At 39.5% G+C, this 26,891-nt stretch overlaps 1 protein-coding gene across 8 annotated transcripts; it reads right to left on the reverse strand.

Annotated features, from left to right (window-relative positions):
* Nucleotides 1-977: 977 nt before the first annotated feature.
* On the reverse strand, nucleotides 978-26,813 carry NARF (nuclear prelamin A recognition factor). Of its 8 annotated transcripts, none has more exons than XM_062591732.1 (12): nucleotides 26,732-26,813; nucleotides 24,657-24,765; nucleotides 21,169-21,249; nucleotides 19,940-20,039; nucleotides 18,045-18,177; nucleotides 15,704-15,838; nucleotides 10,323-10,441; nucleotides 9,282-9,411; nucleotides 8,513-8,585; nucleotides 5,785-5,922; nucleotides 5,266-5,423; nucleotides 978-4,625 (listed from the first exon to the last, which is right to left on the reverse strand). In XM_062591732.1, exons 3-12 carry the CDS (start codon nucleotides 21,183-21,185, stop codon nucleotides 4,384-4,386), a joined length of 1,245 nt encoding a protein of 414 aa, XP_062447716.1. In that variant the 5' UTR covers nucleotides 21,186-21,249; nucleotides 24,657-24,765; nucleotides 26,732-26,813; the 3' UTR covers nucleotides 978-4,383. The 8 variants fall into 8 exon arrangements, with proteins under 8 accessions (XP_062447716.1, XP_062447713.1, XP_062447712.1 ...); XM_062591729.1 differs by having other exon boundaries at nucleotides 19,940-20,083; XM_062591728.1 differs by lacking the exon at nucleotides 24,657-24,765 and adding an exon at nucleotides 21,989-22,088 and having other exon boundaries at nucleotides 19,940-20,083; nucleotides 26,732-26,747.
* Nucleotides 26,814-26,891: the final 78 nt, after the last annotated feature.

A 26,891-nucleotide genomic window follows, 5' to 3' on the forward strand; every position in this document is an offset into this window, starting at 1 on the left:
CATGGTCAGCAATGCAGCAACTACAGAGCGGGTATAACCCACTGATGGAGCTCGCACTCTGCCCCATTAGAGTGAGTAATACCTCCACTTTGCTTGTACAAGACTGGACCACATCCTCATTGACTTTTCATTTTAATGGTAGCTAAGGACAACATAACCTCTTGCCACCCCTCCTCAGAACCTGTCCCCACTTCACTGTTAGTCCTCTGTTTACACAGGGAGGGAGAATCTCTGTCTTGCCCAGCAGACAGATCAGCTCTCCTTTTCCTGTGGCCAGATAACATCCCTGCTATCCTTAAAAAATGCACATGATTTCTGAGTTGAGTCATTGCTTTATGGAATCTAGGCATCTAAACTAGTCAAAGGGTATTTATGAAAATGCATGCTAAATCCTTGACTGATTGAAAAAACTGCCCCCCTCTTCCATTTTAGGGTAATTTTCATCCTTTCTTTCAACTCTTCCACAACCAAAAGCAAATCACTGCTTCACATTTGGTTATGGCTTGGGAAGGTCCTTCTCAAGTTTTAGACCTACAAAAAACTTAGTATTAGATTTTAGAGCACAACTTCAAAGTGGATTCTGCTGTGATGCGATTAAACACCTCTCCTCGTCCTTGTCTACAAGTGCTAAATTAATTACTGCATGTATTAAACTTCAGTATGACTAGTCAGCTAACACAGGCTGGCTTCAGTCAGCAAGACCCATCCTCCCAGATAAGGGCACTCTAAAACCACTAGATGCCTGTCTGCCTGCAAAGATTTGACGTGTTATTTTACAACTACGATCCAGAAAGTTTTTCCTTCTATATAGCAAGGTTTCAAGCATAGCTGTAATCTAGAATACTGATACAGTATTACCACCACAGACTATTTAAAAGCATTCACGCTAAATTCATCAGATGAGTACACTTGATTCTAACATACCTGCTTAAGAATTGAGGCAAGCTTCTATGTGGAATGAGACAAACACTATGGAATTCAGTATCAAGATTGATTTATTAGGACAATTCATGGTCATGCTCCATTTGATTACAAAGCACCAAATTTTATCTAAATTTACATTATTCAAATATAACCAATTTAAGACAGCTGCATACAGATACATCCATCATTTTAAGTGATATTATAGCTCACGTCCATCTTCGTAAACTCTACCGGACAAACAAATACAAGGTGCAGTGGCTGACACAAACTTATTGTGCAAGATGTGGCAAAAGTACTTTGCAATGCCTATCCCTTGTGGCAGCAGTCTGGGAATGACCCAAGGTATCTGCCACTTGATATGCTGCAGTCAGGAATACCCCAACACAATTTCCAAATTACAATTTAGCATTTTAAGTCATTCTCCCCTACTCACTCTCTTCAATTTAGTCTTTTCTAAAAGTAGATCTAGAGACAGATTGTCTCAGCACAACATTCAACTGAGAAGTAAAGCACTATGGCTGTGACCACCCTAGGAACATCACTTGTTGCTGATAAGCTATCAGCAATGAAAATCATCAGTTGCTGAAAAATCTTATAAAAACTGAACAATGCTGTAGTTTCAGTGTGGCTAGAAACATATATTATCAACAATGATAAACTTCCTGAATGAAGATTTAAAAGCCAGAATCAAGTCAAGGCAAGTCCTTCATTATATGTGAAGCTGCAACAAGGTTTTCCACTTTTTATCTTAAAAACAAGCAGTGAAGGAAAGCAGAGAGGGAAGACTCTTAAGGAGAACAAGGTTTTTCAAAACTAGCTGTTTACAGAAGAGGGTTTTAAAAGCTTAAAAATCAGTTTTACTCCGAAGAGTCTTACAAAACAGAGAAGCTGACCAAGTCTTAATCACCCTAAGTCGCTAGTTATAATACATACATTCCACATACCCACTAAAAGCTGTTCAGTTAGATGCCTTCCTTGTCCTTAAAAGAATATTGTGGCAGGCAAATATTCTAACACATTTTTACACTGCTACTTCCTCAATAGATTAAAATGTTCAGTAAATGAAGCATTAGTGGATTCAACTGAAAAAAATAATAAAAAAAATCATTTTATGCTTTGAGCCACCAACTTTCCCTTGTAGATAGAGTTCAGCATAGTATTGTAGATATATTTATTTCACCTATTGTCCCATTCCTGTGGTCTTCCATCAGTACGGGAAGTGAGGCTCTTCAGTGCAAAAGGCAAGCACAATGGCAAGAAAGAGCATGTGCAGCCAGTGCCAGCTACAGAAGACAAGTATTTTTAAAGCCGTTCAGGGGTAGAGTACCTCTTTTGTAGCTCAGTAAAGTAACATCTCACCAGAAAAGCAAACTGAACTTTTGTACCATTTTATCCAGTATATGCACATAAAAAATAAGCATACTTTATAAAGAACTGAAGCAATAATTTAAACATGCTATCAAGCTAATAACCATATATACACAGAAATATATGCCTATTCAAGCATAGAACAGGACTTTATTACAAGATAATTCTATTGAAATTTTTGAGGAAATTTGGGGGAATTTGAGGGAAACAGACAAAACAAATGAGATCAAAGGAGTTACATGCTGCTTCTGAAAGTAGTCTGTTCAGAAATTCATTGACCACCACTGTCCTTCTTTAGCAGATACTTATTATGGTTTCACCTATTTAGGTCTTCCCAGGATTTCTGGACTCTCTTCCTGTACAGAGGTAGATTTCTGTAGATTTTTTGATATTGCACCATTTAAGTATAATGTTTTTATTAAAACAAGAAACATAACTTATAAAGGCTAATTTATGGGTATAATTTCACTGTCTTCATTCAGGTAGTTAGAGTAGTCAAACTCATGCACTTGAATGAGAACATCCCTCAAAGTGAAATGTTTTATTTTTTAACTGAAGGTAGTTTATTTCAAAGCTGCAACTCTTAACAGCTTCACATTGATCTATTTCTTGGCATCATAGTAATGCACTTAAATCTTTCCCTACCCTCTTGAGCCTCTGTTGTTTAAGCCAGTGCCAGAACTTGCATTGCTTTTGCTGATGCCTTAACCCTATCCACTGAATGCGAGTTAGATGCTGATTTCAAACATACACAGGCTCACGTAGTATTAGATCTTGCACATACAAGCAGTTACACCATTAAGAGTTTTATACAAAGATGCATTCAAACACTTCTGGAAATGATTAAGAAAAGCCCATCTGCACTTTCAGCCTGGAAAAGGAAGCTGAAACCTTCCTAGTTTCTAAACAGCTGTTCATCAACAATAAATTTGATATTACACAGAAAATCTGAAGTTAACAGTAACTTGATTTTCATCCATTCTTGAACACTGCTCTGACAAGCAGCCTCAAAAACTAGTGCACCAAAATTCGTAACTCCCATGTGTAGTAACTTTGATGAGCTCACAAGCATTGCCTAATACTTTTTTAGTATTTTTAGTTACCCATGACATTATATTTCCCTAAGTCTTTTAATATGGAGATAAATTTAAGTTTTGAATACAACATGGTATTCTGTGAACCCAAAACATGCAAGGATGGAAGTGCTGCAATTCTGGCTGAGGCTGAATCTACCAAAGCTGTTGTATGTATGCCCAGGCTCACCTAGCAGTGAATGCTGTACTTTCATAAAGAAGTCTGACAAAGTAGACAGCCTCATTCTTCCTAGCTGTAAGTTTATAAGAAAATTGAAGGGGGAGTGGAAGGGGGCCTTCCTTTTGTACCAACCTATTTGCACTGTTTTTAATTAAGAATTGCATTTTAACCACTATGCATTATTTTCCAAAGTTCAGTTTATGTGAAGCATCCTGTTCCTTACAATATGTTGCATCAGTAGGGAATGGTGCCACTGGTTTGTAACTAAGCCATTTTTACTAAAACAAGGATACAGAAGGCATAAATTAATTCATTACATTTCCCCATATATGTACTTGTCACTAGAAGATCTTTTTTGTTAACAAGGCAAGTAAGTCCCAGGTTACTATACAACAACTGCAACAACATCAGAATTCATGATGACTGTTCTCCCATGACGAAAGGGATAGCGTACCTAGGAATAAGATGATCTTGCCTTCTTGAGGCAGCCTGTTTCCAAGTGAAAGGAGTCCTCAATCTAGAGTAGCTTCACCAAGAATTACACTCCTTGCACCTGGCAGAAAGCACTTAGGTACCTTGCAAGATGGTGATTTTGAACAGAGAAATCCACTGTACACAGGAGATTACACACAATAAGAGTTAGCAGACAATGGCAGGAATCAGGGCTTTCAGAGATTTTTCATTTTGTTTTTTTTTTTAAAAAAGCAATGGTTCATCACAAATAACTAGGGAAAGCATCTCATTCATTCACTCAGCTAGTGCATAGCATCTGCAATTGCATAGAATGTTTCCAGTGCTGAATCTGTAACTAACCTAAGCAAGTCTTCTGCAAGTTTGTTACCATTTGATATCCAGATTGTTTCCTGTTTGATTTACTGCACTGTATTTGGTGTGCAAAGTTTCCTGCACCTTCTTGGAGTCCATACCTTCCAACCAGTCCTGGTATATCTTTTGTACGTGCATGTTGGTTTCTGGAAGCTTAACAGGTATTGCAGCATACACTTCTTCCATGTGGTTAAGCAGCGCTTTATCCGGCTTTCCATCTTCAGTTTGGGCCTGACCCTTTCCATTTAAGCACCCTAAAGAACAACAAAAAAGCCCACAACAGTGAGGAGTATTTGCTATGATCAGAAAAACTTTACTAACTTGGGAAATGTTTTAATAGTGCTCTAAAAAGAAAAAAGGCAAAAAAGAAAAAAAAAAAAAAAAAAAAGAAAAAAAAACAAAGACTTTGTTTTTTTTCTTTTTTCTTTTACAATAACTAGCATCCCTCCCCGATTTTTATTTACTTAAAACAACTTCAGCATCAACAACAGCATCTTAATGTAAACGAGCTTTCTATAGAAACTTTTTGCTTTGCCTTGGTTTTATGATCTTGACTGCATCTCAGGTCTCTCTCTCTCTCTCTCTCTCTTTTTTTTTCCCCGATAGCTAACATTTCAGAGTCATTCCTCTCAAGTTTGAAATAATCAAAAAGACCATGCTGTGACATATCTGTAGGTCAGCAAAGAGCAAATAATACTGTGTTTAATTTCAGAAAACTCAATCATGTTTCAGTCAATCCTATACAGGTAATTGATATTCAAGACCACTAAGCAGTAAGCATCTTAGATTATTAAAATAAGAGGGAATCAAATTATGCACCTGCCAGTAAGACAACCTTCCTCTGAGATTCAAAGTGCGCATGTAGGAGGGCTACGGATCCACTATCGTTCTTACCTCCTGGGCAGGCAAGGACCTCTACAAAATGGTACGAAAACTTTCCCTTTTTCAACTTCAGAACGATATTCTGGATATTTCTAAAGCCGTAAGCTGCTGCAAAACGCAGCAGTGTCTCACCATCTTTTTCAAGGGTAACTTCTTGAAAGTCCTTGTTCCTGCAAAGATATACAGAGAAGATTTAAACCCTCTGTATTACCAAAAGGGAGTTTGTATTCAGATGCTTGTAAGGTAATAAAAAAGGAGGACAATAAGGGACTGATGTGAAGTGTTCTAGTTTCTAAACCATAATAGAAGTTGCGTGGAATTTTAAAGATAGAAGTATATTTCACTTCAAAGGCAGATATATTATTAAGAAAATGAAAGCCAGAAACAGCCAGTTCACAAGTAATGAACCTACATGTTTAAAATACATAAAGGCCTATCAGTGGCTGAATCAAGTTAGTAGTAACTGCATTGAAGTTCACTGTAACTCCAACTATCCCATTCTACATGAGAGTGTACAGAATTTCGACTTACTTTAACGCTTTGTAGGTGATTTCTTTGACATCTATGCCAAAAAGCTCCTTTGCAGCATGTTTAAAAATGTGCTCCAGGTAACCATCAGATGTCTTCCCATCATGCCTTACTATTTCTCCCTCCTTTATTTCACCAAACCTTAGAAAACAACAGAAAGAAAGATGATCAACTCAAAAATTTAATTCCTTTAAGTAAGTAGAATTTATTGTTCCCCTTCTCTCCCTCCAAAAAGAAGTGTTTTATGGCAGTGAGTGGGGAATAATAACAATTTTATTTGTTAGACCCTAGAAAATATAAATTCTTTAGGGTAGCAGCACAGTGGTAGGGGAAAAAAAGAAAACAAGAAAAGGATGTAGAACTTTACATGAAACCTCAAGCAATTTAAAAGAATGCATACCCAGTACTGCCTAAAGATCTGGTTAACAGCCATTGATTGCTCAGGAGACATTTTTGGGAAAAAAAAAAAACAAATATCAGCATGAAAAATAGTTAAAAAAATTCACCTTATCATGGAACATTTTTAAGTAGAGAAGATCTGTAAGTACTTCAGAAGTAACAAGTCTTTGTTCATGTAAGCAGTTCTCCTGCTGTGAGCACTACTGCTAGAAGACAAGTATTCAAGTAGGAATTTGTAACTCAGCAATGGGCCACATTATGCCTTCCCCATTAAAAACAGGGCACTAAGGGGCACAAGTGGCTGTAGTATAAGCTGTACTGCATTACGTGCTGGTGAAAACCAAAGACTGCAACTCTACAAGCTCACATTCCTTTGAGCAAGAGAGAAATCGCTAGGGGTGACTAGTATGGCTAGTTTCAGGAAGAGTTTTTCTTCTTCAGATTAATGAACAGGTATATAAAAGCATCTCTAGTGATAATCTAATTTACCTTCCTCCCGCAACACCCAACTATGACCTCTCCTGATGTATATACTGCTTGTTCGTGCCTGAGCATGGCATTCAACCAGGAAACCAAAGCAATAACTACTGCTGAAAACACTTTACTAAAAATACGGAAGTTGTAGTAATGACAGTTTAATCACTAAAGAACTGCAGTTCACTAATCTGGTATGTTTATCCCCTCTAAACCACAGCACTATGCTTACTTAAGAATTATTGCAACTTTTTTTTTTCCGTATAACATTGGACAATTTTGCTTCATGATACTGCCTCCTAATTTTAGCCAACTGCTAGTTGTTAACATTCTCTAGATGTAAAAACTAACTCAAGTGCAAGTTCCTTTGTTCATACTACTTTTCTAATATTAAAAATCACAAGTACTTCACCGCAAATTGCTGCCATGGTATAACTTACTTTAAGAAGAGGAGTTTAAGTTACACTTACTCCTCTGAAAATCTACTTTGAGGACCTAAGAATAACAAAATTTAATGTCAATCAGGTTTCATAGCTTGAGCCAAATTATCAGAATAGTCCTTTTTAAAAGTATCTTATTCTCCAGTATAAACCCATCCAATAAAACGTGTACGTTCTGAATGAGAGTTTGCTCTTCAATTGGATAGGCTGATTTAAAAGTAAATGATTACCTCTATATGACTATGTCTGCAAGAACTTTATATAGGCAATTTTCCATCAATGTAGCAGTTTCTGGTAGAAGTAATGGTAGGAGCTATGCTATACACAGAGTAAATGTTACTGTAACACACTGAAACTGTTACCACTGTATCACATCTCCCCAGTCTAGACAAGGTCTGTAGGACGCTAACTGAAAGTTAAAAGGATCTTAAATAATTTTCTTTTATTTTGTGCAAGAAAGGATGTTTACAGCTCTACTACTAACTACCACTCTGTAAAGAGTAACATCTGTCACACTTGCAACAAGATCAGTAAGCTGGAGGTAACCTGCCTTTGTAACTAAGATAACATGCATGCTGCTTTCTGAGGTAGTCGTGCAGTGAGAAAACAAAATGTAATTAATGCTTTACACAATTTTTGTCTATAAGACTTCACCCTAAAGCGTGCTTTCATTTTATCTAATCTTGAAAAACTGAGCTACTCTGTTTATGATAAAATTGACATAGTGTTTTCCAAAAGATACTATTTATGTTAATTCTGCATGGATGTATCACAAAAAAGTGCAAGTTTACTGTCAGGGTGCTGGTCTGAGAGGGAAGCACAGACCAGATGGTCAACCCCATGGTGACATCCTGGCACATCCTTGTGCGAGGCCAGACAGTAAGAGGGGGGCAGATGAGATTGTTCAACTTGATAAATGCTCAAGCATAGAAAAGCTTGAGAAGAATGGGGTCAAACACCTTACACAGTCACACTTACTAGCAACTCACGAACTTGGTATCGTCAAATCTAGTATTTGAACCTAGTATTTCTGCAATAAAACTATAAATAAAAAGCTACATATCTTCAAAAATCATTTATCTTAAAAAAAAAATTTGCTGATGTTTCAAATAACCTGTTTTAATCCATATAGTAGTAACTGTTTCACATAACCTTTATTTTTAGCAATATGCATCTAAAATATATATATATATATAAAATATAAAATACACACATTTATATACACACACACATTTTTTTTGCTACTATATAGAGGGAAAGACTTCAGTATATTCAGGCTCTGATGCAGGCTTTTTCTTTTTTCTTTCCTTCAAGAGGAAAAACATGCCTTTGAGAAATTTGACATTTATGTTGAATTTGCTCAAGGGTTTGTCATTTGTCATCAAAATAACAAAGCAATCCACAGCAAAACTACTTACAAACTATCTACAGCTACTTCAGTCACATCCTTCATAGACACATTTTTCTGTTCCATTATTTGGACAATTTCACCTGTAGAAAAATGTATGACATTTTACTTTCAACACATAGCAAAATGCACATGCTGTGTCTCCATTTAAGAGATCAATATTCTAACACCTACACGTGCTTACAACTGCATTCTTCCATTTTTATTAGTGTTGGTTCCCTACAGTAACCAAGAAGCCTAGCATTTCCAGTACTGAAGAAAAGGGCCTTCAGCTTCCTCTAAATAACAGTATCCTTAGCCTTTCCATGGCATAAAACTTGGAAAAAGTTTCTATACCACAGGGAAGAAAGGAGGATATATTGTTTGGATATTAGACCTAGAGATAAGAGCCACACCAAAAAGCCACTGGTGTCATTCATTTGGAAAGTTAAGAATAATTCCAGTGGAGATTAATCAGTGAGCACAAATGAGCAAGACAAAGATTGCTCTTGCCAGCCTCTTGAGAAAGGGAGAGCTATGTAAATCTGTATTACAAATAGCCAAATCTTGGTTTTGGATGAGTACCAACTCAAAATACGTTTCTTGCTTGCTCTCACCTGATACAATACCTCTATCAGAAGCACAAGAAAGAGTATTTCTTTTTAAAGCAGGAAGAAAAAAAGGCCAGCTTTATCCTTCAGCTAAAACGTGCTTGAAAAACACCGAGTCCAGGATAAAGGCTATTCTAAAAATACAGATTCATGTATGGCTTTATTAATAAAGTTTAAAGAAGTTTTGACCTGATGTTAGAACACAATCGACTTCTTGAGAATTATACAAGGCAGTGTAGAAATCTTCCCGCAAGGCTTCCAATTTTTTGTCATAACAAGGCGCCACAATTACATGGAAAATTTTATCAGGAGACAAGTTCTGTGGGACACACAAAAAAGACGATCATGGACCTCCATGAAGAACAAAGACAACTTCAAGGATGACAGGGATGAAAAATACCACTATAAGTGTTATAAAGGTAATACTAATGTAATAAATAACCCCTGCTGATAAATTGGAAGACTACAGCCCACAGATGAAGCCATTTGCCAATAGTTATAAAGCATCAGCAACAATCATCCAAAGTCAAGAGTCTTCTGATTGAAACTTGTACTTATTTCTTCACATCACATTTTGGGCAGCTTTTATTGCATTCATTTTTCAAGTCAGTCAGAAGGATGTCAAGAGTTCAGAACTCTATTTTCCAGCTCTGTCACTCTACTTTCATCCACAGCAAGTCCATCAACATTTCTGTATGCAAGTGGAGAAAGTGACACTTTCCTATATAATCTGGATGCAGTGAAATTAAAGTCTAATGTTTAAAAAAAATGGCAACTTTTTCAATGTGCCCAATGGAGAAGAGAGAAGAAAGTTCACTTTCTAGGATGAAATGTTCTTTCTTGATACAGGAAAACAGGATAATTTCTACATTTTCTTCTGCTTCCTGTTTTGGCTGTGGTATAGAACTCCACATGCAGCATTTAACAAGAAATCTCTTTAACCATCCTGGATGTAATATTACACATAAATATCTAAACCCATATTGCACTGGGAGCACAAGGATTGCTGCTAGGTTACAGCACGTTGCATAAAATGGGGTTCTTTGTACTTTTTCTGCATCATGGTACTTGCATAAGAACAGAGCACAAATCATTCCTCAAGTAAAGGACAAACAGTTCAGAAAGATGCTTCATCTTTTGGTAGTACAGTAAGACGTATATTTCAGTATTAAAACCTATTAACCCATCTTTCTAGAAAAATATAAAGGGAAATAGAGCAAAATTAGTTACCTGTTGCCTGGCAAAATAGCCTTTCACCAGGGAGCCCATGATCTGCTGTGGAGACTTTGCAGTGCAAATGTGAGAGGTCACAAGATTGGTAAGTACCCTTTCAGCATAACGGATCCAACCTAGAATGACAGCAAATCAATGTCATGAAGTGGAATTTAAATGTGGCAAGCTGACAACAGTTACAGCAAAGCTCTTCTTAAAAACAAAAAGAACTTCACAGTAGGTAGGATGTTTCTGCAAGCCATTATATACGCAAATAGAAACAACATCTCTGCTTTGAAAATGCAGTCTGTGTAGACTGGAAACCCCATCCTAAGAACTGTATGGAACCTCAAGACTCTATTAACAATAGTCTACCAACTGGCTATGGATAATCCAGTGTGTCATTAATTCTAGACTACAGACCACTGAAGGAACAATCTATTATATCCTTTCTAATGCACACATTTAGAACCCCAGCCAAAAAAAAATAAGTCAACATTCTAGACCATGTCCCTTGGATTAACAAATACTACAGCAAGTGCACTCTGTTCAGCTGCTTAACTGCAACCTTTTGCGTCCTGAGATTTAATATCCATGTACCAAGCTTGCCTTCTCTGGAAGGGAAGAATGAAATGAAGCATTATCTAAAATGGAGGTGGATTATGCCTGGAGGGGAAAAAAAAACAAAAAGCAAAAAACAAACAAAAAACCCCACAAAAATGCAAAACACAAAAAAACCCCAAAACCAAACAAACAAAAAACAAAAAAACCCAAAAAACAAGAACCAACAAAAAACAAAAAAAAACCCAAAACCCCAAAACAAACCAAAAACCAAACAAAAACAACACCCCCCCCCAAAAAAAAATAGGCTCCTTTTACTGTTGTCAGCATAGCCAAACCCCATTTAGAAACACCCTCTCACACACACAGTCATCCACTCAAATCTCTTTATATTCAACATTCAGTCTTAGGTATTTAAGACCCCTTCTCCATTTTACAAAACTCCTTTGGTAGTTTGACTATTAAATTTATCCTCGCATCATCCTCACTATCTAGAGAAGCTCTAATATTCCCCATTTTCTAGAACAGAACTAATTAATGAGCAGATTAAGGTATTTGGGATGTGTATCTCTTTCTTAGGCACTGTAACCCTCACTGAAAACAAGAGTCCAGCATCTTTCACTGCAAGGACTTAAGGTCAGAACTCTTTCTGCTTCACCTACATGAACTCAGAACCAGGTAGCTAAATGGTGCGGTAGTGTTAGGCCCAGCCCTCTAGGGAATTTTGCTGCTTCTAGTGCTAAGGAGGAGTTAAGAGCATCTCAGTTATCTTTTATCTTCAATCAGACCAGTGTTTAAATAAGAAAAAACTGCTACAAGGTACATGCTACCCAGGAAAGGTAGTACCTGTAGGTTAACAGTTAAACTTTAAGAGATTATCAGTTTTTTATAAATATGTTCAATCCAAAACACAGGCATGAAGGCCAATGACAGCACGAAACTGGAATCCAAGTGGTATTCGGATGGTTTGTCTGGATGGAAGAGAAATGTTTTTCTGGAGTTTAGCATAATAATCCTTTACTGATGAAAATGGAAAGGTATAAATGTCAGGAAAACATGAAGATCCTCCATCCATTTAATACTCCCAATTCAAGCATATACTCTGAGATTAAGAGATACTTGTCCACATGAAAAAGTTCATCCAAGATGTACATGATCTTGCACAAGCATTCATTTATATTCTAGAAAAAGCTACAGATTATAGATTGGAATATCAGGGTTTGGCTGAATTGCTGGTTTTTGAATAGAAGTTTGCTTAATGTTCAGCATCAACCAGCAGTATTATGTCTAAGGTATTATCTACAAAGGATTTAAAATTTTTGGTGTTTGGTATAAAGGCTAGGTTAGCATATCCTGCACGATGTGCATACCATCATACTCCTTAAAGGGCTTTAGTCTCATAGGCTGTCAAAATAGAACAATTGCTGCTTCAAACAAAACAAGGACAGTTTTCCTTAATTAAAAAGGCATTCTGCCTCTGGTCACTTTGGCAATATTTCTGAACCTTCTTTCTTTAAACTGCAACTATGATTACCATTGATCACCACAGCACTAACTACGTGGCTCAGTCTTCGAGGCTGAATGTTTTGAATATTGTAGTCACAAACTAGAAAGAAATTTCACTAAATCCCCCCAAACTGCTGCCACATATTGCCTGAAGTAACTTCTTAAATTGTTTCTTTCCTTTTAATTAGAAAGGACAGATGTCCTGTAGTTCCAGCTCCACAGTGACCATTACTCATTGTTTAATTATACAAGTAGCCTTGGTGAATGAGCAATACAACACTTTTATCTGCACTTCACATATGCACTAGCCGTTTCTGCCTACTCATCAACAGGGCTGAATTCCACTGCCACCGTTACAGGAAGCCTAAGATACTGAGTTCTTACATCAACAACTGTACCCATACAGACTTGCACCTTTCATAAATTCACTCAGATTCTTGGCCATTTGCTGCTTCGCATTAGGGTCGAAGAAAACAATTATCTACAAATCACTGTGTAAGTTCTTACAGATATACTTCAAAACAGGTATTATTTTTAGTGGTTTATTGCAAACAGGTCATGTACAGACCTATGCATCACTATGAAGTGAAAAAAAAAAAAAAGTAGAAAAGCATTTACTACTCTGTAACTACACTCCTGTAAGAGGAGGTAAATCTGATTTACCGGGAATCCCCAATAGTTATGCTCTTCCCATCTCTGTAAGCCTGTTGCATTTAACTTTTAGGATTTACCAGAGGTTGACAATGCTTTAAAAACACTGGCAGGTTCTTAGAGCAAGTGCTCCATGTCAGTTACCAATCTGGTAAATGAAGGAAGAGAAGTAATTATTTCTGAAGTATTACACACAAAATCAGTAGCTGCCATGTTGTATTTTGAGGAGGAAATAAGAGCAAGAAGTTTTTCACTTTCCTTTTTTTCCTTTTTTCTTCTTTTTAAGAGAACAACAGAAAAAGCAAAAACAATTAAGACAGACAATAAAATGCCCTTTTATCTTGCTCTGGGGCTATGCCCTTTCACTCAGCATAGATTTTATAGACACAGACCACTACTACAGAGGTCAATATTTCCATCTGTGGAAAGCTGCACCCAAAGATAAATAAGAGTAAAGCAGTTACGCTTCAGCTTACATTGACCTTGCATCCACAAAGCAATATAAAAAACAATTTTGTGATAAATACACCCAATAAATAACATTTCTGGGAAAAATTTGTGTAATCAACAGAAATGGAGAGAAGAGAACAAGGAACAGAAAATGGACTCCGAAGTCAGGAAAAAAAATTACTTTAAGGATGACCAATCATTAAATTTTTCTATACTTGCTACCAATGGAAATGAAGCATCATTCCACTTTCAGGATGGTGTTGCTGCGGTATTTCAGTTCAGTTTTCCAACAGTGGAAAATACCCGAGCCTCTCCTCAGATCCATACCACAGCAGACAGCTAGCACCACGACTAGCATGAGAAACAGGAACAAACAATACCCGAGCCTCTCCTCAGATCCATACCACAGCAGACAGCTAGCACCACGACTAGCATGAGAAACAGGAACAAACAAGGCCAGAAAGCTCTCCGCTACCTGTTTTTAAATAATTCCAATAAAATGTGCAGACAGAAACAGCTGTTTCTAGGTGCAGAACATTAAAATGATTCCAAAAAAAGTTCGAAAAGAATTCCTCGGGTTCTGAATTTTAAGCAAACTATGTACAACAAGACAAAGCTGAGTAATAGCGGGTTGTTTCAACTTCACAGGTTACGTGCAAAGAAATGGGAGCAGTGAACAGCATGTCTGCTTCTGAAGATGGGAGATAACACTAACAGAAAAGCCTAGAAACATTTTCCTCCTGATACATACATACAATTCCTAAAGCATAACCCAGATACTTTCACTAAAGAATACAGAGAACAAACAAACTAAAAATATAATTATCAGCCACTAAATTTTAAACTTTACATCAAGACAATAGCAGATTCTGGAGACTACTGAACACATACTCTAATTCACTCCAACTGTAACATTTCTTTAAAATAATATAATCCACTTCAGTTATTTCAAAGTTAGAGAGAAGTATTTTTGTATTTTTCTTACAAAACCTCTTCAAAAGCACCACAGCAGACATATGTATTAGGGTGGGGCTGGAGAAGGGAGAATTAGACAAAGGAATGACTTTTGCCCCCTTACTTCTATTTGTATTTTTAAGACAGTGACTCAAATCATAGTATGCTAATAAACGCAAGTAGTAAACAATCAGGACAGAGAAAGACTGGGATGTACTACATCATTTATGATAAATGCAGATTCTGTTCTTCATAGAACATATCCCAGGTGCAAAATCATCAGAGCAGTATGACATTTTAAGCTGGAATTATTTTGCAAGTTTTAGATATTGTCTCTCACAGTCAGTAAGACTGTTACTCTACTTTCCCCTAGATGCAAGTGACAAGATAGCAAATTCAAAACTTTGCATAAGATAAACATAGTTACAGTTTAATCAATTAGCAAAGGTATTCTTTCTTTAAAGGTTATTTTCAATAAGGGAACAGTATGTTAAACTTTGTGGTCTGAGCATAAAATCAGCAGCTACTGACTCCAATTTGATTTTAGTTTTATCAAACTCCTCCTAAAGCCTTACACAAAGCACTAGAAACTTCAGCATACCTGTACCTCAGCTTTACTATCCAGACACTTATATAAATTCATGTTTCACATGCTTCTTCTACAGAAGCGATGTGAAATACAACTGGCTACTAGTTTCCAGGTACAAGCAAGGCCACAGGAAACTGCTTGTTCAGGTTCCTTTTACTAGCAGAAGCTGTGGACTATCAGGAAGGATCATTTTCACAAAGAGCAACAACAGACTTCATACACCATACCTTTCTCAGAGCTCAACAGGAGACAACTGTAAGTTGAAGATAGGGAACTTACAGGAACTTCTGTATCTGCCTGCCCAGGAGCCGTACTGAATCAGCACGTACCTTATCCAACATGATCACACCCATTCTTGCCTACATGGTTCATGTTTATGGCTGTGCCAGCTTACTTGCATATGGAAAACCTGCTGATGATGACGCGTGGTAACAAACTCTGCCCTCCCAACAGCTCAAAAAAAAAAAAACCCAGGACAAAGTAACACTGCATCAAAACTCACCAAGGACAACCAGCACAATTGGTAACATACACCATGTACTGCAAGATTCGGTGTATTTCAAAAGCAAAGCCAAAGAGCTGCAAGTTCGATAAGGTTCCCAAACAAAACCACTCTATTCTTAGTTCCTTGGTGATTCCAATGAGACTAGGTTGAAGTGCAGGAAGGTTTGAGAAACCAAATTCTCACCAGGGCAAGCAGAGGCAAACATTGGTAAGGCATGCTCCTCCCGGTTCCTCTGTTGATACCGCTGCACAAATTCCCTCTGACTCTCCAGGATACTGAAATCGGCAGCTATAGTGGTGTCAAATACATAATGCACCCCTATGAAACAAAGTGGTAAGCAAAAGTGAATTACTAGAACCTTTTTTTTTTTTTCTTTATCTCACAGGTTTTTTTCCCCAAGTCCCAGGTCTATAGAAAAACTTACAAGATCAGTGGACATCTTTTTACCTTCTACAAATTTTCACAAATAGCAGTCAAAAATAAAAGTCATACATTGAAAAAGACCATCTTGTTTATGATCTGAATTTAAAAGAAGAACTTGTTAATGCTGACTAGCAACATTTCAAATGGCTGCCTGCTTCCTTATGAAAAGCTTCTCACTGAGTATACATTTGCTTTTTGTTTGCTTGTTTAATTGAGGGGTATCTCAAGATAGCAGGGCTATAGTCTTGAGAAAGTGAGCATTCTTTTGAAGACACGCTGAAGTCACATTTTTTATTCAAAAAGTTACATATCCACCAATAGGTTTATCTTCCTCTGCTGAAGTTGCCTGTGAAGGTACGTAAGTGTATCACCAACACAGTAAAGAGCTTTCATCTATTTATTTTTCGTGTTTATGTACTCCTTATACACCTACGTGATGCTGAAAAAGCAGCAAAGGAAGCAAGGATAATTAAGTCTTCTAAGAAAAACTGTGGCCCACCAGAACTTAGTACTCCTTTCTGATGAAGAAAATATACTGGATACAGAGGTACATAAAAACATATTGTAAGGAAGATCACAGTTTTCAGGTTTATTATAGTCCTTCCTTCCTCAAGTATGTTAAAAAAAAAAAAACCACAAAACAAAAACCCACTGAACTAAAGGAAACAGGCAAACTGTAAAGTGAACAAAGAATTCCATAGAGCGTACACTATAAAGAACGAAGGAAACACAACTTTAACATAAAATAGGCAGATATAGCGCATTTCTTGTGAGTCATTTCAAATTCCAGAGAAAAACAGAATTAAGAATCTTCCAGAGATGTAAAAGGTCAAAAGATCAGTAGCCATTTACAGTAACAATCCCCCTTCTCCTCAGTTACAAAATAAGGGTATATCTTATTGAAACTCAAACCAAACTCTTTCATCTCTCACTAGCAAGTTTTACCCACGAAAAAAGTCAAAAAAAAGAAAAAGAAAAATTAAAGGATTTGCTTGTTCAGTTATGGAAAAACATATTAAAAAAGTAATATGTTTCCTCTTCCCCCCCCCAAATAAATTACTCATAAATTAGGTTTCCTTTTCTGTTTGTTCAGAAAGTCACATGTTGCAGTCATATGAGGCTATGTACTGCCACACTGTTCACCACAAATTTTAGTTTGTCCTAGGTACATCTTCCTCTCTTGGAACACTACAGAAATTAACTGACAAAACACCTTGCACATTTTCTTTCTTTCCATCTACTAACGCATGCAGAGGAAGCCAACTCCAGATCTGGAGAGGCTGGTTGATTTGCAGCCATTTCCTACCCCAGCAAAATGACCTCTTATGGTTGCAGACCTCTCTGAATTCCATTACCAGGTATCTAACAGAAAAGCAGTAAGCCCTCCTTCTTCAGCATACCAATCTCTTCACTAGCAAGGCTCACACAGCAACAAGGCATAATGGCACTCAAAGGCCTTTTCATATTCCTTTCATAATATGTGAATGGTTTTAAATTCTACCTGTTCATAAAAGTCACCTTTCAAGAATAAGCCCTAAGATGTCTCACTTCTAAAATTCTATTACTTAATCTAAAATTCTACTTCTTAAATGGAAAAGAAAATTTGGGTACCTGAGACATCTACTGTCTGATGGAAGCTAGTCTGCTGTAAGCAGCACAGATCATGTGCTTTGAATTAAATCAAGTAAGAAATGTTACTGTGTTTTACTTTTTCTAGATACTCTTAAAATAAAGCTGATAACCCAGTCTTTTAGAACAGAATTAAAATGTCTGGAGAGACGTGTGAAGTTTCTAGAGCCTGCAGAAGCAAGGGTGGGTGGGGGGACCCAAAAGAACTCTGAAGGATACCTAAGACAGCTCCATAATGTCCTATTCTATTACTCCTATCATTACCAATCATTATGGTAATGCCTCAAATCCATTTCTGAAACTTGCGACAGTATGTCACTAACATCACAGAGCATGTATTTCAAATTGAACTCTAAACCAGATTGTGTAATGGCATTTTATGACTCCCTAACAATCTTAATTCTGCTAGGGAAGCAAAAAACTGAGGTAACCTCCCCTTTCCACTCCACCATCATAACCAGCTCAAACTTACCGAGACTTTTGAGGAAACCACAGAGTCTCCTGGCTGCATCATTCACAGAGAGACTGAATTTAGCAGCAAAATAAGGCAATGACTGAGGGCATACAGACACTGCCAACACTTTGTGTTTTGAGGTATCACATTTCTGGTAAACAAAACAAAAACACAGTAAACAAGGTTTGTACAACAAGTTAGTTCTCTATTCTCCCTCCTTCTTCCGGTCCTGAAAGCTATTCCTCAGTATCCTACGCTTCAGTGGGCCACATCAGGAAAACCCCTATGAAACAATTACTATGCTTCCTAAGGACAGACCAGGATGTTCTTCTGATCCTGATAAAGTTGTCCCCTACAGACATCGCTTTTGTATGATAGAGAGAAACCCCATCCCTTCCAGGACAAGCCTGTGTCTGGCCAGTTAAGGGCATAAGGGAAAAACAGAGACATAGAGCCGCTACAAAGCTTTGATTCCTAACAGAATCTAATATCCCCAAATATGAAAAAGCAGTATGTTTAATACTAAAAAACTTTAAAACTAATGTTTACAAGAGCGTGTGCATCTGAAGTTACAAATCCAGCTATGCAAAACTACAGATTTGCTTCTCTGTTACAGGTTCCTCTGTGATTCTCCTCCTGGAGAAGCTAAGGAAAACCAGCAAAATAAAACCCCTGAACAAATCAACACATAGCACTATGTTTTGTTAGCACTGAAGAACCATTTGAAAATATCTTAAGTAACATACAATTGTAAAGTGCTGGTGACTGCAGCATACCAATCTTGTGTTTTGGCTGGTTAATATTATTAACTCTATAATATTAGAGTTTCTTGCCTGCAGTGGTGGAATCCCTCAAAGACAAACTGGGACATATACTACAGACAAGTCTTGCTCTAGAAATGTTAAAGACCATAGTTTGTACTTAAGACACCCTAAACACTACACAATGGCCCTGAAGTAGAGGTCCTCACTGAATGGCAAGGTACCTTCCTTGCTCACTGCCCTACTTAGGACCTCCTGAACTTCTGCTCAGGGAACCCAGCTGCCTCCCATTTGTGGGCTTTTGACTCTCTCTGGATAAGATTCCGCATGACCTGATATTTTTTCCTTATTAGTCTCCAATTGCTATTTCTTTTTGTCTTGTACATCATCATGTTGTACAGAGAGTTAAACCAGTTTTATGAAAAATGAATCACTAGGTATGTGAGGAATACACTTATTCCTGATAGGTATATATTAAGAAAAAGACAGCATCTTCTCTGACGCAGTTGACAGCATCAACTCTGAAGCAGTTTTCCCCTACCAATTAAGGGCACAGAACTCTGGAATGGAAGCAAAATAACTAAATCAATATCAAGACCTAAGATTTGGGCACTGTTAAGTATTAACTACCTTTCAGGGAATCTAGATCTCAGCAGACAATGTAGGACAGCAACATATTTATCTGTTTTGCATGAGAATCTTGGCCAACAACTTATATTTCAAATACAGACTGCTCAAATATGTATTAGAAACAAATCTTTCAAAAATTAGCCTTTCGTAACTTCGTATTACGTGCACACATTGCCATCAAAAACACCCAAAACTATCCCAGTAACTGGGATATGCATATTTATAAACACTGAACCACAACTACTTATTACAGTAATGAGGTAGTTGTGCTTTGTAAAAACTTTACTTCTGTAGGTGCAGTAACTTTCTTCTGGTGTTTAGTTTCAGTGCTGTTATCTTGCCTCTCTCCTGCAGAATTATTTTAAGTACTTCATTGTTTATTGTCTATACTCTTCACTTCTTCTTTATATAAAGTATATCCTGACAAATTTTCACGTTATCTGCCTTAGGAAACGAAGCTGCTTAGTCATTCTGTGATTTCCTCCTCCCCACAGAAAACACGCACTATTTCTGTCAGTTTACCTTATTAAGGTTAAGTATGCGAAAGAGCTCCTTCTGATTCTGCTGGAAAACTCTGACTCCTTCTTCTGATGTCATACAATTGTCACAAGCTAGGCAGTCGCTAAGAAGTATTTTAGCGTTAGCCAAAGTATAAAAATCATTTTTCTGAAGGGGGAAAAAAGTGCATATATACACATATGTAAACAAATAAACATTTAACAATAATCAACCAGTTTTCAGGATCTCTGTAATGACATAGCTGAAGAGCAGGCATGCTCTATTTCGTTTAAAATAAGACAATACATGATGCCCGAATAACATGTAAGATTATTTATAAATAATCAAAATAACCTGTTCCATCCTTCTCCATGGTTCTGCTCCTATTTTTACTGTGAAACTGCAAAACCATAAGATCTAAACTTAGCCCTTAAGTCCACATTTTAGTTATCTGATTTGCACTGAATTTCAGGACTGACAGTCCCCATCAATCTACCAAGCAATTGAGAAACCTTTCATTTGAATTATTAAGGCTCTTTAATAGCAACACAAGAGCTGGAGCAACTAGCTTGTTCTTTTTTCCCCCCACGCAAGTACTAGCAATGTTTGCAATCAGAAGCTTTTTTTTTTTTTTTTGATCTTTGTTCACACAGCAAGACAGCTTTGATAAGAGTAACTCCAATAGGTACATATATAGCTTAGAATTGACCATTTACTATAATATCAAGAGTTCTATAATCCTGGCTAAAATACTGCTGGCAGATCATTTGTGGAGAGAAGGGATACTTGGACACAAGTGCAAGATAGCCAGACTACTTAACTAATAACCCCTTCCCAAGGCTGCAGTTACAGATCACATACCGTTCTTTGACGGATAAGTTTGTCTCACATAGAAATGAAAACACATTTTGTGCATTTTAACTGTTGAGCACCACTCTTTTCCCCTTACAAGCCCTGTCTTAATTATTTGAGGCAAGATTTACAGTTTTTTTGAAACTCACTTCAGACAAACAAGCCTTAAACTTCTGTTTAGTGGTTGCATACTAAGGGGGGGTTATTCCATTGTTTTGAAAGGTTCTTGATTCTCATATTATGAGATATGCAAAAGTGATCATAATTTTCTACCACTGCTTGTTGACTAGTGCGCTTTATGCTCAGTACGCTTGAAAACTCTCAGTAATGCCATCCCTTTGGGGCATGTCACAAAGAACAAAAACAAGAGTATATATTTGAATTTTCACAAGGATTGTTACCTCTTCAAATTCAGCATTTGAAGTCAAAGTATTAACAGATGTATTCTGCATATCATCATTTTTCTGTTTTTTACTGCATTCCTGAAACAAAAAAAATCCACATATTAAGCAAAACGTTAGCTTTCAATAAAATGCATCTTTGCTGTTCATATCATTTTAAAAATTATGTAGTTTTTAAAACTGATTTTGACAAGCAAATGCGCAATGCTATGTTACCAAAGCGCATTTGCCACAGTGAAAACAATTCCTCAGAAATTCACTTGCTTCAGAGTTCTGAGTATTCCCCCCTGCCTAGGGGGAGTAAACAAAAAACAGGACAAGTCCCACCGTATACATCGCAACCACAGTACTACGTGCTCATTCGCCGCAAGGTGAAACACCCGTGAACACTTAACAGTTTTTTTTTTTTTTTTTTTTTTTTTTTTTTGGGGGGGGGGGGGGGGGAAGGACACGCGTCCATGGCGTGCTACCAAAACGCGTCCGCAGAGAACAAAACGCAGCCGGCAAGCAGCGCCCGGCCACCCGCCGTCAGTTCGGCCCGTGACCTTAAAGCCAACGCCAAACTCCTGCCTCAGGGCAGCGCAAGGGCCAACGCGGGCCCGCAGCCGCCGGGTGGCGGAGGGCGGCGCAGACTCGCCGCGCGGCCCCCAACGGTCCGTGTCGTCCCCCTCCCCCCAAACGGTCCCTAACGGCTGCGCCGCGCGGCCCCCTACGGCTCCCTCTCTCCCACCTCCGCACGGCGCGCGCGCCCTGAGGCAACGTCCGCGGGCGCCCAGCTGAGGGGTCCCGGCGCCGCCGCCGCGCCCGGAGCCGCCCTCACCTTTTTGGTACAGTTCTCGCACTTCATTTGCGAGCCCGCCGGCACCGTCCGGCCCGCGCGCGGCTGCCCAGCGGTGCTCCCCTCCGCGGCGGCTGCAGGGCTACAGCAGAGGGGGGAGGGGGGGAACATGCAGGTAAGCCGAGGCCGCCCTCGTGTAGCCCCCGCCGCCCTTCGTCGCCGCGCCCGCCTCCCGCCCCTCTCGGCGCCCCCGACGGGCAGGCAGTCCCCGGCACCGCCCCGCAGCCAATGCAGCCCCCGGGGCGGCCCCGCCGCGCCCCTCACGTGCTCCGCAGTTTACTACGGCTTAAGTCAGCCAACAAACGCCTGCCGGCGGCCCGGGCGCCCCTGCCCTGGGCCCCCACTGCTGCCTTTTCCTCGCCATCGCCACGCTCGCACCTGCAGCCTCGCTCGGAGAGGCAGCGGCTTTGAGAGCGCGTACGTTGAGCAAAAAGGCGTTAGGCTTTTTCGGCTTCGTGCAACAGTCGTGGAAGAGATAAAGGATAAAACCACTCAGCCATTAAAAAAAAAGGCTGAGATGCGCAAGGGAAAGCCGGCTCCTCGCAGTGATGCGCACGCAGCAAAGTCTCCTCTGAAAGGCAGAGACGAGACCGCTCCGCAAGGCGGCCCGCCTCCCCGGCGGAGCACTGCTCCTCCGCACTGCGCCGCCCTGCCCCAGCGCCAGGCAGGGCACAGGCCCTGCCGCCACCCACCCCGGCCGCAACCCCCAGCCAGCCTCCCTCTCCCGGGCTCCGGCTGGTAACAGCCACGGCTCCACCGCGGCAAAGCCCGTTCCACGCCGCGAGCTCAGCGGCCCGAAACAAGCGACGGCGCCGGGCTGGGGAGCCTGCAGCCCCCTCCCCCCCCGCTGGACAGGTGGCCCCAGCTGCAGCTCCCTAGCACCCTAAAACGAAAATAGAAAAAAAAAATAAAGGGGGGGGGGCGCTGGGAGGAGCAGAAGCGGGCACCGTACCTTGCTGCTCGCTACACCAGCGATAAACCGCGTCTCCGGCGGACACGAAGCGAATCGGCGCGGCAGCCGGAGGCGGGCGGCGCGCAGCACCAGGCGTGCCGCAGCGGCGAGCGGGGCGCTCCCGCACCTCGCCGGCTGCTCGCGGCACGTTCCCGGCGCAGCCCGCCGCCTCCCCGCCCCCCGCGCGCCGGGGCCCATTGTGGACCTGAGCGCCGTCACGTAGCCGCCGCCGGCGGCAGCGGCGGCGGCAACGCCCCCGCCCGCGCCCGCGCCCCCCTGCGGCAGCGCTCCCCGCGCGCGCTCGGCACGTGACCGCGGAGGCGCGCGGGGAGGCAGCGCCCGGGTGCGGGGCCCCCGACCTGGCGGCTCCCAAGGTCACAGGGCGATTGGCGTTCACCGGCGCCTTCTCCCAGCCGCTAGCCACTTCCTTGGATATATGCACACGTTTATATATAATATAACATATATGATTTTTTACTCCTGCACAGTTATATCAGACAAATTTCTATATTTTCTGATTTTCTTTATCTTTTTTGTTGCAGAATAACGGTTTTGAAGTTACTTAACTCACAAATCATCAGCAACATTTTATTTAGCCCACCTGCTATGACCTCCCATTTCTGTAACAAAATACAACTCTCACTAAGGCTGTTACCATACAGACATCAAGAAGTCCCATCCATAACAAAGTTATTAAACGTGCACATCACCCTTCCAAAACCTCTCGGGCCCTCAGATCATCAATCTGCATGTTTGCATTTATGTGAAAACACTTGTCTTTCTAAATATCAAGTTGTAATATTTAAGCACAAAGGTTCAATTCCCATTTTGCACACACTTTTAAACTCTTTACCCTAAGAGATGTGTATAAGCATACATCTACATCTGTAGAGAGAAGTTTTTCAGCTATAAAATGGCTTTTTGAGGAAATAAAACCACTAAACTTCCAAAGAGTATGCTATTTTCAATTTAAAATGCAATTTCCCTTTATCAAGCACACTGGGTAAATCTCCTCCTGTTACAGGTTAGGTCTAGATACTTAAATCCACAGGCAAAAATATTTGTTAGGCATAACTGATAATGCTGTACAAAAATGAGACAGTCATGACTACACAAGTTCGTAATGCAAAAACATAACTCTCGAAATGCTTGTTTCACTGCAACTGTTACAACATTTATTATCCAAACTTGATACAGTGATTCTTCAAAAGATATTAAAGTTTTAGATAGTTTTATCTCTCTGCACAGATCATTTCAAAATTCTTTATTTTCCAACTTATTTCTTTACAGTCAGTGCAAAACAGGTAACGACATAAAATATTAATCATTGAAATACCTGAAAACATCTTAAGTACACTCAGCCACTCCCCTGGCTTTGGAATACATGAACTACGTTAATTTCAGAATTTAAGAATTCAAGCAATAGAAAAAGGAGGAGCAATAACTTGTATGGACTGGAGGGCATGCAAGGAATTAATGTTTTCAATGCATGTGATAAAATTATACCTGTGTAATCATTAGATAATTAGATGCCCCTTTTATTTTATTGCCAAGAGTAGCTTCTGCTTTCCATTATCTCTTTATGACACATTTCCACAGAGCATCTGTTACCAGTTACCATCATCACAGTGCCTAACAACCTAAGAAAAGAAAGCACCACCAGTCCTAATCCATGCCTGGGGAGGTAACAGTACGTACCTTTACTGCACTGCAAGGCACTTCTGAAGAAGCTCACTGTTTGTAGCACTTCATGGTGTTATTTTGCTTTAATGGCCTCTGTTGCTGTATTTAACACTTATACCTGTACCTAAAACATTCGTACCAAGAGTGAAATAGAAAACTAAGTATTTCTCTACAAAAAAAAAGAAAAAAGCACTACATGCTGTAACCACTTTTAAGAAGCTTTAAAGGTTATGCTTCAGTCCTGCAAAGATTATAAACTGTAAATGCCTCAAGTCACTGATGGCAGATGCCACTCAACAGCTGTCAGAATTAGCCGATAAATCTTAGTAACAAACTAGAAAACATATTCCATTAAATCAGTACTCTACAGGCTTTCTACACAATGTTCCCAGAAAGATCAGTGGGGCACCACGCACAGATCAACGGGATGGTCTCATTTATAACTGGGACCCTAAAGCCAGCTCAGTCCTGGCTCAATACACAGCACATTGTGTTGTTTAAAATCAGTTGTGACTGCTTAAAAGCAAACACACTACAATTTGTACCCAGGCATCTTAATAGGATTACACACTTATTGTACTGCTTAATTCCTAAGTTTAAGAGGAGATCTTGGGAAATCAGAAAGGAGCTAGAAGCGAGTTTTTAAAAAATGGCCTGAAATTAGAAGACAGGAATAGAAATACAAGTTTGATAAAACTATTGTAAAATAAAGGAGAATTCTGTTATATATGTATGCATGCTCTTGGTTTTGGATCAATGACTTGAAAGCCGTAAGTATATTTACTATATAATGCATTACAACAAAGATCTATTTTTATATTATTGAGAAAGAAATCTACAAATAATTACATTTTCAGTATATTTCTTCTGGCAATCTTTTTCTGCAGCAACACATTTTGGAATTTGTGCTGTACTTTCAGTCCACATTCAGGCTTTTAAAATGTGTTTCTTCCTGCCTTTTTGCAATGGTAGGGATAACAACACTTACTTATTTCAAAGTAGCATAGTAAAATCAGAGATTATTGTGGAAAAATAATTTCTAACTTCATAATTAAAGTCATACCAGGTATCATGTTGTGGCCTTTGCAGAACTGAAGCAGCACATGGTTGCTAATATTCCTGGCAGATAGTGATTTAACTATAAAACAGATGCTCACTTGCATGCTACCTGGTGTATATCGAATGCAGGGAACAGACAAGTCTATACACAGTCAACCTTCTCTGTCTTGTATGGTTCATAGTAGTTCAAGCATTTGGTTTCCAGAAAAACTTGTTTATAAAACCTGAGTGACCACAGCTTATAGAAAAACTAATTTATTCTCAGAAGACTCAGAAAGTCAGCTGCTTATTTGGGTTCATAACAAACGTACTTATTACTTCTATCTTTCATCAAAACCTAGCAGGTGATACTTCGTGACTGACAAGCATGTGAGTTCAGCCTTGAAGTTCCTTGTAGGCAACACAAACACTGCAGGTCAGCTTGTGTTTTCTGCAACCTTCAGGCAATTAATTCCCTAATGTGGGGGCCAAGCTTCTCTCTATCCTTAAAAGTTTGCTCTGGGCTCATAGGGAAAGCACTGCCTCCTCAAAAACTCCGTTACTGCTGGCCACCAGCGATGCTCAGAACAGCTGAACAAACTTTTACTGTTTAATGGCCTCAAGCAGACATTTGGGAGTATCTGGGCTCTCTTTATGAAAAGAAAAAAGAACAAAAAACACACAAACAGAGCACGTCATCCAGGAAGGCCCACGCTCCTGAACAACAGAGACAACCAGCTATCTTTCATAGATAAAGTGATGCATTGGCTTACATAAAGGGAATTCAAGAAGTTAAGCTAGAGGACAAGAATCTGCACTTTACCCATTTTCTCTCCAATCTTACACAAGCAGACACCCTAAAGGATTAAACAGAAATAATTTTCACATGTTAGAAGTGTTTAACTGAGCTAGGAGGAATACACTGGATTTTTCCAAGTGTAACCTACTATCCACAGCAGGAAGGACACTCAACAGTCTGCCAGATTTGGAAACCCTTCTCCCAAACAACAGATTTTCCAAGCCCAAGCCTTCAACCACACGGGTTCTCCTACCCCTTCTTCACGAAGCTAAAACCATGCAACCGAAAGCGGTATCAATGCTCCTGTTGGGGAAGAAAGACGCCCCAGCTCAGCCGCCATCTTGGGCGAGGCTCTTCCCTTCCCGCTGACAAACTAAGGCAGAGCACTTGCCGCCCGTGGGGAGGGAAGGGCT

Source organism: Rhea pennata, chromosome 19 (assembly GCF_028389875.1).
Source record: "Rhea pennata isolate bPtePen1 chromosome 19, bPtePen1.pri, whole genome shotgun sequence".
Taxonomy (NCBI): Eukaryota; Metazoa; Chordata; class Aves; order Rheiformes; family Rheidae; genus Rhea; species Rhea pennata.